The sequence below is a fragment of the Manis pentadactyla genome, chromosome 13, assembly GCF_030020395.1.
Source record: "Manis pentadactyla isolate mManPen7 chromosome 13, mManPen7.hap1, whole genome shotgun sequence".
Classification (NCBI taxonomy): domain Eukaryota; kingdom Metazoa; phylum Chordata; class Mammalia; order Pholidota; family Manidae; genus Manis; species Manis pentadactyla.
The window spans coordinates 58,070,283-58,085,138 of record NC_080031.1 but is presented as its reverse complement, the minus strand read 5'-3'; the positions used below and the strand labels follow the sequence as shown (position 1 = coordinate 58,085,138).

The 14,856-nt window shown below is 39.4% G+C and overlaps 1 protein-coding gene across 1 annotated transcript; it reads right to left on the bottom strand.

Moving 5' to 3' along the window:
• Positions 1–540: 540 nt before the first annotated feature.
• LOC118923777 (vomeronasal type-1 receptor 4-like) lies at positions 541–2,721 on the bottom strand. Its single transcript, XM_036907964.2, has one exon. It carries the CDS (start codon positions 2,073–2,075, stop codon positions 1,254–1,256), a length of 822 nt encoding a protein of 273 aa, XP_036763859.2. The 5' UTR covers positions 2,076–2,721; the 3' UTR covers positions 541–1,253.
• Between the last annotated feature and the right edge of the window lie 12,135 nt (positions 2,722–14,856).

The window sequence follows — 14,856 nt, the reverse complement described above, 5'->3', positions numbered from 1 at the left end:
TTTTTTCCACTGGCAACATTTTAGGGCAGATATTTATTCTCAGTTAATCCAACTTCTTTTCATTATTAGCACATCCTCTCCTTGACAAATACTCATTTTTGTCTCCTATTATATAGATACTTAATTTTGCCTTTTTAAGATTAGCATTTATCTCATTATTTTCCCTTTTTAGTTTCGGCCTTTGAGAGTTCACATACATTCATTGTTCTTATTGTAAAAGGAATGTAGCTGGATCTTTTTCCTCTTCAATCAATACCTGTTTTCTAGCTCCAATTCCCGAAGTTCTCTTTCCTCAGGAGCCATGAAACAGAAAGGTCTGGCTAGAAGATTCACAGAAGTACTGAGAGCAGCTGCACTTTCAGCATTAAGCTCACTCTCTTTTCAGTAATCCAAAATTCACCTTACATGTGTTTAAGCATGGTTCTTAAAGAAAAAAATATTTTATTGCGAATTTTAGCCATTTTGTAGCATAATTTTTCAGATTTTCCAATATGTAATATTGTGATATAGGGGAATTGCCAAATTTATTTCATAAAAGTGAAAAACTACAGAGATACAAATATTTGCCAACACAAAAGTGTATCTTAAAAAACAGAATGGAAATTGTGAAACACTTCCTATGATGCAAACAGGTACAAAGCTCTGCATATGGAGAGTAAAGTGTGGATTTCATAAAGTAAAATAGGATGAATGATACACCTGTGTTTTAGGGACCCTGTATTATTATTCATAGGGCAAAAGAAGTTTGGTTAAATTTACACTTTTATCACTTTGTATGAATAAACCAGATATGAATGACACCGTGTAGTAAACTCAAGTATTGACTTTAAGGTCCGAACTATATAACACTGCAGGTATGAAACCATTTTTTCAAATGAACCTATCAAGCATAATCCTGCGACTTAGTTACTGGAATTGAACCCATGGATATAGCACATTAGAGAAGATCTCTTAAAAATACAGACATCCAAATAATCATAATGGATTCCTGAGAAATTGTTTGGGAATTATGTGTGAATGCTTGGGAATGTTTGTAGGAAAGGTAAAAGAGTGTCCCTTCCAGGTGGAACTGTCTTCTCTATGTTTTATCTATGAGCCTTATAATTTATCTCTGTATGTTGACTAAGCAGGATGGCTTAAGAAATTTCCATAGTAAAAACTGTTAATAGTTTTGCAGAATCTTACCTTCCTAAAATTGTGGGGTAGGATGTTCTATTCACATGCCCTTTGTGTCAGAGAATTGTGGGAAGTTGTCAAGCCTTTGAGGGAAATTGTGGAGAGGACTTGTTCATTTTCTCAAAGGCACAGGTCAGACGGGATTTTCTATTATTATTTTTGATCAGCACAAAAGGACAGATTGCTGGATAACAAGAGGCCAAAAAAACTGTAATATTCTCCAACCCTTGTACATCACATCTATAACTTATATAAATAGTAAGGCAGCTGTTGGTCCAGTAAAAGACAACAAAGCAGCTCACCAGTACCAGGATCATGTGGGTGGCTCTGGTTTCAGGAGAGGCTCGTGGGGAGAGGCTGGTCTTGTGGATATGCTGGACTGTCCTACGGTGTGTGAAGAGGAGCCTCACCATGTACACACTGGTCCAGATCATGAGGAACACACACAAGGCATCTTCTATTGCCATGATTCCCAGAAACACAGCTGTCCCAAGCTTATCAGAATCTCTTCCACTACAGTATGTCACAGTGTAACTTTGCACAGCTTCAGTGGTGTTGTAGGGGGCCACAGTGGTTATGATGACCCAGATGTAGATCAGCATGTTGGAGATACAAAAAAGAAATAAGGCAGGAAAAATGCATGTGGAAATTTTGGGTTTTAGCCACGCCCACCTGGAGTTGCTGGGAATGATCATTACAGCCTGAAATATACTCAGGAAGGACATCGTACAGAGGGAAAGACCCCTGGTGACTCTGTACATGTAGAGCACTGCCTTACAACCAGTGTCATCCAAAAAATTTCTTATTCCAAAGGAATGTATTATTTCCGGAATCCCAGTGCAAACAATTTTGAGGATATTAGCGAAGGTTAAGTGCATGAATATCCAGTCTATAGGCATCTTTTAGCGGGGCTGAAATAAGAGGGTATTAATTTGTAACACAAGTAGCCATGTATTCCCAATTAAACCAATTACAAATAGAGAGAGAAAGAATATTCCCAAAATAACAGCATTTGAAACTATTGCTTTCATTGGATTCTTCTAAGATATACTCCTGCACAGTCTTAAAAGGAGCACAAAATTTTTGGTAGTCTTGAGGGAAATAACAGGGCTTTATGGAGAGTACATGTGGTGTGGTCACTCTTCAGTAGGTTGTGCAAATGGCCTGTAACAATAGGCAGAAAATGAATTAGTTCTAGGGGCATATGTCAGGATTATTGTTACTGTAAGGGACTATTTGGGTTGAGAGGAGACATGCCTTGTTTATAAAAACATTACTGTTTTTATAAACATCTATTTTATGAGAAATAATTTCAATTTCTTGAAGAACAAATTTATTCATTAGAAACAATATTTTGGATTTATATAGATTCTATTTAAGTTGTACATATACATTCTGAATGTTATTAGATTGCACTTCAATTCTTTCATGAGCAACAAAATGTTATTAAGGGATTTCAATGCATATTATTATAACATTTGTACTGTACATGACATGCATAATGACTATTGTCACTCACCAGATGAGGACCCATCCCCAAAGTCACACGTGCATCCTGATTCTGTAACAGCCTTTTCCTGACCCTTTCTCTTACTCTTCCCGACTCCAAGATGCTTCCAGTGGACACAATGCCTATCAGATCAGCTCATAGGTCAGACCCCGCATCCTCCATTTCTTCTCTGAAAATGCACTTAATCTTTCACTCTGTCCTGAAGTCACTGCTTCCCTACAACTCTTTTAGTGGATTCTTTCTCTCTCAAGCTTCTTATCCCTTCAAGCCTCTACTGGGAATGTCTTCTTTGATCTCCAGCACTTCCAGCTAGTCTCCCATCACTCCAGCTTTGAAACTCTTTTCATCAGTCCACAACACCTACCACTCTCCTTGCAAAATAATCTGCTGACACCAAGTCACTCTGCTCTATAGCTCCTGACTCCCTGTCACTCTCCGCAGCTCAACTTCTATAGGGTTTTGATAACTTGTCTGCATGCAGACCATCTGTGCAATCCCTCACCTCTCACACTTGTGGTCTCCTCTCTTCCAACACTCTTGTTCCCCACCTCATCCACTCTTTCTCTTGATCAAATACTAGAAGTTGTCATGATCAATATTGTACAGCTGGCACTTGAGCAACAAAGGCTTACACTGTGTTGCTTCAGTTACACATGGATTGTCTTCAACAAGTATATCAGAAAAAATTTTTTAAGATTTGTGACAATTTGAAAACCTTGCAGATGTACCACATAGTCATGAAACATCTGAAAAAATGAGTAAATATGTGTCATTCATGCATGAAATACAGATACCCGTCTATTTAATCACTTATTACCATAGTACATATACAAATCAATTAAGATTTAAAATTTATCAAAACATAAGCACAGAACCACAACCCATACATGGTGCCATCCACAGTCAAGAGAAATGTAAACAAACACAGAGATGATATGTTGTAATTACAATTACATTACAAATGTAAATGAGCAGAGAATACTAAATAAAAACTGCTTACAATCAACTGTAGAGCCTATTGTAACACTGTAATAATTTCTTTGCCACCTCCTGTTTCTGTTGTGGTGACCTCAACTGTTGGGAATATCCTCTGAAAACACCAGGTGATGCTCATCACGTCCTTGTGGACAGTTCGTTTCTCCAGGAAATTATGTATCACAGTAAAAAGTGATCTCTTGTGGTTCTCATATATTGTTCAAAGTGTTTAGGGCAATACTGTAAAATCTGAATAACACCACGGACACTACGAAGTGCCATATTGATGCTGGAATCACTCAACTAAAAGACAAAAGTCATGATATTGCAAGAAAAAGTTGGATTGTTTAATATGCACTGTTGACTGAAGGTCTGCAGCTGAGGTTGCCCCGCTTTTCAAGGTAAGTAACAGCAGCATTAGGATCATTGTAAAAAAACGAGGAGGAAATTCATGAAGATTTTGCCTCTGGTACCCTGGAAAGTGCAAAAAATGAGCACTTTTTCTGACCTACCTTCTTACCTCATACTGAAAATGCAACTTTTATGCAGGTATAGGATTGGATAAGAAAGACATTCATATAGACTCTAATATAATTTGAGAAAAAAACCCACAAAGTCATGTCTGACAACTTAAATAAAGGAAAGTTTTAGAGCTAAAGCTGGAGAATGTAATGCCCAGCAAATGATGGTTTGATAATTTTGTTTGGCTTTAAAAATATCAACAGGAGAAGCAGGTTCTGCCAGTTTCAGGCAGCAGATGAGTTACCAGACACCATGAAGGAAATCACAGAGGAGAAAGGATATCTGAACACATTTCTAACGCAGATGAAAGTGCCTGTTCTGGGAAAAAATGCCACAAAGGACATGTATTAGCTAGGAAGAGAAGCAAGCACCAGGACTTAAGGCTGGAAGGGATAGGCTGACTCTACTCTCTTGTACACGTCTGTGATAAGGACTGCTGTTATGTATATATCCACTAACCAGTGAACCAAGAGGCGATAAGATAAACAACAGCCACCAGGTTTTTAGTAATACAAAGACAAGGACTGGACAATGGGAATTCTTCTGGATTGTTTCCACTGATGAGCTGTCCCTGAAGTCAGGAAGTACCCTCCCACTAAGGGACTGCCGTTTAAAGTTCTTTTGATGTTGAATAATGCCCCTGGCCACCCAGAGCCCCATTAGGTCAACACCGGTGTCAAAGTTTCCTACTTGCCCCCAAACACAATGTCTCTAATTCAGCCTCTAGTTAAGGAAGTCACTGGAACCTTTAAGGATCACTTCGCATGGTACTCTGTGGAAAGGATTACCAAAATATGGAAGAGAACCCCAATATAAAGAACATCAAACATCATCAATGTCTGGAAGGATTACACCATTGAAGGCACCATTGTTATAGAAAAAGATGTGAAAGCCCTTAAGTTCAAACCAAAAAATTCCTGCGGAGGAAAATTGTGTCCAGATGTTGAGCATGACATCATAGGATTTACAACGGAGCCAAAGAAGGGAATCACGAAGGAGGCTGTGGACGTGGGAAAATGTGGGAGGGTGTGTGTGTGAAAGGTTTCAAGTCAGGGATCTTGGAGATATTCAAAAGCTGATAGACACCACACCTGAGGAATTAGCAGATGACAACCTGATGCATGAGTGCTTCCGAGCCAGTGCCGGATGAGGAGGAAGGAGACATGGAAGAGGCAGAGCCTGAAAACAAGATGATATTAGAAATCTGGCAAAAGGGTTCTGAATCTTCAAGACTGCCCTTGACTTCCTTTATGACACGGGCTCTTCCATGATACGGGCAGGGGAAGGATTGGCACCATATAGAAACACTTTCAGAGAAATGAAGAGGCAAAAGAGTCGGACAGAAATCATGGTATGTTTCCCTAAAGCCACACCGGGTGTGCCTGCCTCCCCTGCCTCCCCTTCCACCTCCTCCGCCTCTTGCGCCTCTGCCACCCCTGAGGCAGCGAGACCAACCCCTCCTCCTCCGCAGCCTTCTCAGCGGGAAGACAAGGAGGTGCGGACCTTCTTGATGATCCACTTCCATTTACTAGTAAATAATCCTCATGCCCTGTGGTTGATAAACATCTGTTATGTGTATGTGAGTGTCTCCGTGTGAAAGTGTAATCATTGGGCAGCAGGTACTGAGTGACACCTCATGCTCTATGGTTAATAAACGTCTGTTAGAGATTAAAGATGGTGGCATGAGAGGAGAGACAGAGGCTTCCTCCTAAAACTGGATACAATTAGAAAATTTAAATGGCGCAACTAATCCTGAGAGAGCAACAGGAAAGAGGATGGCGTCAGACTGCATACATCTGGAGAAAAGAGCAGACCTCACCAAACGGGGTAACGTACCAGAGCTGTGGCTCTGTGGGACCTGAGACCCCCCACCCCAGCTCACCGGCGGGAGGAAGACAAACTGAGCAGGGAGGGAGTGGAAGGCTTGGGACTGCTGAATACCTAGCTCCAGAAATCTGCACTGGGAGCACAAACCTACATTTCATTGTGCTTTCATGAGACTCACATGACTACTGGGTTGGAAAGGTAATACAGGCAGAGTTCCTGGGGAGACTGGGATTCCAGCTGCTTGTGGAAAGCAGGGATCCATATCCGGCTGCTCTGGGACAAAAACATACCTGTGTGACCGGCTCACTGGCTAAGGCACAGCAGCCGGGAGGTGGGGAACACCTCTTTCCTCCCCTCAGGCACCAGTACTGCTCCCCTGCGACCCCCAACATCGCTTCAGGGGCTGAGCAGCTTCAGAATAGAGCTTCTGGACACTAGAGGGCGCCATATACAAACATGAAACACCAAAGGAACCTTGTAAAGAGTAAAATTGTTAATACAACTCCCGAGAAAGATTTAAATGACATGGACCTTGTGACTCTTCCTGAAAGGGAGTTCAAAATAAAAATCATCAACATTCTAATGGAGGTACGGAAAGACATCCAAGAACTCAGGAATGAATTCAGGTTGGAGGTCCATTTGTTGAAGAGCACCAGGGAGGGTATTAAAGGCAGGTTGGATATGGTGGAAGAGACAATAAATGAAATAGAAACTAGAGAAGAGGAATACAAAGAAGCTGAGGCAAAGAGAGAAAAAAGGATCTCTAAAAATGAAAGAATATTCACAGAACTGTGTGACCAATCCAGGCAGAACAATATTCACATTATAGGGATACCAGAAGAAGAAGAGAGAGAGAAAGGAAAAGAAAGTGTCTTTGAGGAGGTAGTTGCTGAAAACTTCCCCAATCTGGGGAAGTACATAGTCTGTCAGGCCATGGAGATCCACAGATCCCCCAACACAAGGGACCCAAGGAAGACAACACCAAGACACATAGTAATTAAAATGGGAAAGATCAAGGATAAGGACAGACTGTTAAAAGCAGCCAGAGGCAGAAATAAGATCACATACAAAGGAAAGCCCATTAGGCTAACATCAGACTTCTCAGCAGAAACCTTACAGGCCAGAAGGGAGTGGCATGATGTATTCAATGCCATGAAGCAGAAGGTCCTGGAACCAAGATTACTTTATCCAGCGAGTTTATCATTTAAATTTGAAGGAGGGATTAAACAATTTCCAGATAAGCAAAAGCTGAGAGAGTTTACCTCCCACAAACCATTTTTGCAGTCTACTTTGGAGGGACTGCTATAGATGGAAGTGTTCTTAGGGTTGGATAGCTGTCACCAGAAGTAGTAAAACCACAGTAGGGAGGGTGGAGCAGCTGATTGGGAGGCAAATGCAAAATTAAATTGACTATCCCCAAAGTAAATCAAGGGATAGACAAAAAGCACATAATTTGCTACCTAATATATAAAGAATGAAGGAGGAAGAAAAAGGAGGAGAAATAGAAAAGAACCTTTAGATTGTGTTTTTAACAGCATACTAAGTGAGTTAAGTTAGACTCTTAGATAGTAAGGAAGTAACCTGGAACCTTTGGGAACCACGAATCTAAAGCCTGAAATGGCAATAAGTACATACCTATCGATAATCACCCTAAATGTAAGTGGTCTGAATGCACCAATCAAAAGACATAGAGTCACTGAATGGATAAAAAAAACAAGACCCATCTACATGCTGCTTGCAAGAGACTCACCTCAAACACAAAGACATGCACAGACTAAAAGTCAAGTGATGGGAAAAGATATTTCATGCAAACAATATGGAGAAAAAAGCAGATGTTGCAGTACTAGTATCAGACAAAATAGACTTCAAAACAAAGAAAGTAAAAAGAGATAAAGAAGGACACTACATAATGATAAAGGGCTCAGTCCAACAAGAGGATATAACCATTCTAAATATATATGCACCCATCACAGGAGCACCAGCATATGTGAAACAAATACTAACAAAACTAAAGGAGGAAATAGAATGCAATGCATTCATTTTAGGAGACTTCAACACACCATTCACTCCAAAGGACAGATCCACCAGACAGAAAATAAGTAAGGACACAGAGGCACTGAACAACACACTAGAACAGATGGACCTAATAGACATCTATAGAACTCTACACCCAAAAGCAACAGGATACACATTCTTTTCAAGTACACATGGAATATTCTCCAGAATAGAACACATACTAGGCCACAAAAAGAGCCTCAGTAAATTCAAAAAGATTGAAATCCTACCAACCAACTTTTCAGACCACAAAGCTATAAAACTAGAAATAAATTGTACAAAGAAAGCAAAAAGGCTCACAAACACATGGAGGCTTAACAACATGTTTCTAAATAGTCAATGGATCAATGACCAAATTAAAATGGATATCCATCAATATATGGAAATAAATGACAACAACAACACAAAGCCCCAACTTCTGTGGGACGCAGTGAAAGCAATCTTAAGAGGAAAGTATATAGCAATCCAGGCATATTTAAAGAAGGAAGAAAAAACCCAAATGAATAGTCTAATGTCACAACTACCAAAATTGGAAAAAGAAGAACAAATGAGGCCTAAAGTCAACAGAAGGAAGGACATATAAAGATCAGAGAAGAAATAAACAAAATTGAGAAGAATAAAACAATAGAAAAAAATCAATGAAACCAAGAGCTGGTTCTTTGAGAAAATAAACAAAATAGATAAGCCTCTACCCAGACTTATTAAGAGAAAAAGAGAGTCAACACACATCAACAGAATCAGAAACGAGAAAGGTAACATCACGACAGACCCAACAGAAATACAAATAATTATTAGACACTGCTATGAAAACATATATGCTAAGAAGCTGGAAAACCTAGAAGAAATGGACAACTTCCTAGAAAAATACAACCTTCCAAGACTGACCAAGGAAGAAACACACAATCTAAACAAACTATTTACCAGCAAAGAAATTGAAGCAGTAATCAAAAACTACCAAAGAACAAGACCCCCGGGCCAGATGGATTTACCTCAGAATTTTATCAGACATACAGAGAAGACATAATACCCATTCTCTTTAAAGTTTTCCAAACAATAGAGGAGGAGGCAATACTCTCAAACTCATTCTATGAAGCCAACATCACCCTAACAACAAAACCAGGCAAAGATCCAACCAAAAAAGAAAATTACAGACCAATATCCCTGATGAACATAGATGCAAAAATACTCAATAAAATATTAGCAAACCGAATTCAAAAATATATCAAAAGGATCATACACCATGACCAGGTGGGATTCATCCCAGGGATGCAAGGATGGTACAACATTCGAAAATCCACCAACACCATCCACCACATCAACAAAAAGAAAGACAAAAACCACATGATCATCTCCATAGATGCTGAAAAAGCATTCAACAAAATTCAACATCCATCCATGATAAAAACTCTCAGCAAAATGGGTATAGAAGGCAAGTACCTCAACATAATAAAAGCCATATACGATAAACCCACAGCCAACATCATACTGAACAGCGAGAAGCTGAAAGCTTTTCCTCTGAGATCGGGAACAAGACAGGGATGCCCACTCTCCCCACTGTTATTCAACATACTACTGGAGGTCCTAGCCACGGCAATTAGACAAAACAAAGAAATACAAGAAATCCAGATTGGTAAAGAAGAAGTTAAACTGTCCCTATTTGCAGATGACATGACACTGTACATAAAAAACCCTAAATACTCCACTCCAAAACTACTAGAACTGACATTGGAATGCAGCAAAGTTGCAGGATACAAAATTAACACACAGAAATCTGTGGCTTTCCTATACACTAACAATGAACAAATAGAAAGAGAAATCAGGAAAACAATTCCATTCACAATTGCATCAAAAAGAATAAAATACCTAGGAATAAACCTAACCAAGGAAGTGAAAGACCTATACCCTGAAAACTATAAGAGACTCTTAAGAGAAATTAAAGAGGACACTAACAAATGGAAACTCATCCCATGCTCTTGGCTAAGAAGACTTAATATCATCAAAATGGCCATCCTGCCCAAAGCAATATACAGATTTGATGCAATCCCTATAAAATTACCAACAACATTTTTCAACGAACTGGAACAAATAGTTCAAAAATTCATATGGAAACACCAAGGACCCCGAATAGCCAAAGCAATCCTGAGAAGGAATAATAAAGTGGGGGGGGATCTCACTCCCCCAACTTCAAGCTCTACTACAAGGCCACAGTAATCAAGACAATTTGGTGATGGCACAGGAACAGAGCCACAGACTAGTGGAACAGATTAGAGACCCGAGACATTAACCCAGACATATATGGTCAAATAATATTCGATAAAGGAGCCATGGACATACAATGGGGAAATGACAGTCTCTTCAACAGATGTTGCTCGCAAAACTGGACAGCTACATGTAAGAGAACAAAACTGGATCACTGTCTAACCCCATACACAAAAGTAAATTCAAAATGGATCAAAGATCTGAATGTAAGTCATGAAACCATAAAACTATTAGAAAAAAACATAGGCAAAAATCTCTTGATCATAAACATTAGCGACTTCTTCATGAACATATCTCCCTGAGCAAGGAAAACAAAAACAAAAATGAACAAGTGGGACTATATCAAGCTGAAAAGCTTCTGTACAGGAAAGGACACCATCAATAGAACAAAAAGGTACCCTACAGTATAGGAGAATATATTCGTAAATTACAGATCCAATAAAGGCTTGACATCCAAAATATATAAAGAGCTCATGCACCTCAACAAAAAAAAAGCAAATAATCCAATTAAAAAATGGGCAGAGTAGCTGAACAGACAGTTCTCCAAAGAAGAAATTCAGATGGCCAACAGACACATGAAAAGATGCTCCACATCGCTAGTTATCACAGAAATGCAAATTAAAACCACAATGAGCTATCACCTCACACCAGTAAGGATGACTACCACCCAAAAGACAAACAACAACAAATGTTGGCGAGGTTGTGGAGAAAAGGGAACCCTCCTACACTGCTGGTGGGAATGTAAATTAGTTCAACCATTGTGGAAAGCAATATGGAGGTCCCTCAAAATGCTCAAAATAGACTTTCCATTTGACCCAGGAATTCCACTTCTAGGAATTTACCCTAAGGATGCAGCACTCCAGTTTGAAAAAGACAGTTGCACCCCTATGTTTATCACAGCACTATTTACAATAGCCAAGAAATGGAAGCAACCTAAGTGTCCATCAGTAGATGAATGGATAAAGAGGAGGTGGTACATATACACAATGGAATATTATTCAGCCATAAGAAGAAAACAATTCCTACCATTTGCAACAACATGGATCGAGCTAGAGGGTATTATGCTCAGTGAAATAAGCCAAGTGGAGAAAGACAAATACCAAATGATTTCACTCATCTGTGGAGTATAAGAACAAAAGAAAAACTGAAGGAACAAAACAGCAGCAGAATCACAGAACCCAAGAATGGATTAACAGTTAACAAAGGGACAAAGACTGGGGAGAATGGGAGGGTAGAGAGGGATAAGGGTGGGAAAGAAGAAAGGGTGTGTTATGATTAGTATATATAATGTGGGGGGTGGGGGAAAGGGGAGGGCTGTGCAACACAGAGAAGAGAAGTAGTGTTTCTACAACATCTTGCTATGCTGATGGACAGTGATTGTAATGGGGTTTGTGGGGGGGACTTGGGGTAGGGGAGAGCCTAGTAAACATAATGTTCTTCTTGTAATTGTAGGTCAATGATAAGAAAAAAAATTTTTTTTAAATCAACGTCTGTTAGGTGTATGTGAGTGTCTCAGTGTGAAAGTGTAATTACTGGGCAGGAGGAACTGAGTGACACCTGTTTGCATCATCATCATCATGTGAGACTTGTATGGCTGTGCAGAGCCCATCCTTACATAGACAGGAGATGAGTGGTATTTAATATAAAGTTAATAATGGTTTGATTTTCCTACTGTTCTAACACTTTTTCTTCAAAGAATTACATTACGGTACATTTTGTATTTCTGTCTCTCTCAGGAGTGAAGAAACTGTGCATCAACCTGTAATCACAGGTAAGTGATTCTTTAAATATGTAACAATGTTTCTAAGACTGTATTATGAGTGTGACTCTAATACTGTATGCCATAAACACTTTATAATGACCCCTCATTAGTGTGCATATGAGGCAACCATGAAGCAATTGTATTGATCACTGACAGCTGCCAGAACGGAAGCGTGTCACTGCTTCTGTGTGATCAGTGGGTGAATCACGATACCTGTAAATAAACATGAACTTCTCATTTTTATGTCTTGTGAGAGTAATATGTAGAAATCTACATTGTTTTGTTTCATATAAGATACTATTGATGTAGACCAATGGAACAGAGTAGAGAGCCCAGATATAAACCCAAGCATATATGGTCAATAAATATATGATAAAAGAGCCATGGACATACAGTGGGGGAAATGACAGCCTCTTCAACAGCTGGTGTTGGCAAAACTGGACAGCTATATGTAAGAGAATGAAACTGAATTATTGTCTAGTGCCATTCACAAAAGTAAACTCAAAATGGATCAAAGACCTGAATGTAAGTCATGAAATGATAAAACTCTTAGAAGAAAACATAGGTAAAAATATCTTGAATATAAATAAACATGAGCAACTTTTTCCTGACTGCATCTCCTAGAGCAAGGGAAACAAAATAAAAAATGAACAAATGGGACCACCTCATGCTAAAAAGCTTCTGTACAGCAAAGGATACTATCAGTAAAACAAAAAGGCATCCTACAGTATGGGAGAATATATTTGTAAATGAGATATCCGACAAGGGGTTAACATCCAAAATATATAAAGAACTCATATGCCTCAACACACAAAAAGCAAATAACCCTATTAAAAAATGGGTAGAAAATATGAACATACACTTCTCCAAAGAAGAAATTCACATGGCCAACAGGCACATGAAAAGATTCTCCATATTGCTAATCATCAGGATAATGCAAATTAAAGCCACAATGAGGTATCACCTTATGACAGTTAGGATGGCCAACATAGAAAAGAATAGGAACAACAAATAAATGCTGGAGAGGATGGAGAGAAAGGGGATCCCTCCTATACTGTTGGTGGGAATGTAAACTAGTTCAACCATTGTGGAAAGCAATATGGAGGTTCCTCAATAAATAACCTCAATAAATAACCAAATAAAATAACCTAATTAAAAAATGGGCAGAGGAACTGAACAGACAGTTCTCCAAAAAAGAAATACAGATGGCCAACAGACACATGAAAAGATGCTCCACATCGCTAATTATCAGAGAAATGCAAATTAAAACTACAATGAGGTATCACCTCACACCAGTAAGGATGGCTGCCATCCAAAAGACAAACAACAACAAATGTTGGCGAGGCTGTGGAGAAAGGGGAACCCTCCTACACTGCTGGTGGGAATGTAAGTTAGTTCAACCATTGTGGAAAGCAGTATGGAGGAACATCAAAATGCTCAAAACAGACTTACCATTTGACCCAGGAATTCCACTCCTAGGAATTTACCCTAAGAACGCAGCAATCAAGTTTGAGAAAGACAGATGCACCCCTATGTTTATTGCAGCACTATTTACAATAGCCAAGAATTGGAAGCAACCTAAATGTCCATCAATAGATGAATGGATAAAGAAGATGTGGTACATATACACAATGGAATACTACTCAGCCATAAGAAAAGGGCAAATCCAATCATTTGCAGCAACATGGATGGAGCTGGAGGGTATTATGCTCAGTGAAACAAGCCAAGCGGAGAAAGAGAAATACCAAATGATTTCACTTATCTGTGGAATATAAGAACAAAGGAAAAACTGAAGGAACAAAACAGCAGCAGAATCACAGAACTCAAGAATGGACTAACAGGTTCCAAAGGGAAAGGGACTGGGGAGGATGGGTGGGTAGGGAGGGATAAGGGGAGGAGAAGTAGGGGGGTATTAAGATTAACATGCATGGGGGGTAGGAGAAAAGGGAGGGCTGTACAACACAGAGAAGGAAAGTAGTGATTCTACAACATTTTGCTATGCTGATGGACAGTGACTGTAAAGGAGTTTATAGGGGAGACCTGGTATAGGGGAGAGCCTAGTAAACATAATATTCATCATGTAAGTGTAGATTAGTGATACCAAAAACAAAGCAAAAAAAAAAAAAGGGCAGTTCCTGTGTGGTAACCTCCAACGAGTTCTACACAAGGGTATAAAGGGCATATAAAAGTGTAGGCAAAGGGTCTGTTTGTGTTTATACAGAGGATCAAAGCCTAATTGGGCTACCCCGAAAATGAACTAAGATACGATATGAAAAAGAACTTCCAACATCAGCACTCTCGGGAAGACTCATGCCAGAAGATGATCATCAAAAAACCCCAACAAAGATCCACGCACTGCTACAGCTGTAGATGCACTCATCCCACCAGTTCCTGGACTTGCCATGGGAATGAGGAAGGAGATATCTAAGCTGGCCTGTGCATACAGTAAAACAACAAATTTGACTGGATCTATACTGTTGGAACTCAACCAAGAATTTGGAGAAGTGCAAATTGTAGCGCTCCAAAGTCTTACAACTACAGACTATTTACTGTTAAAAGAACATATGGGATGTGAACAGTCCCCAGGAATGGGTTGTTTTAATTTGTCTGATTTCTCTCAGACTGTTCAAGTTCAGTTGGACAATATCCACCATATCATAGATAAGTTTTCACAAATGCCTAAGGTGCCTAACGGGTTTTCTTGGTTTCACTGGAGATGGCTGGTAATTACAGATATGCTTTGGTTATGTAACTGTACTCCTATTATGTT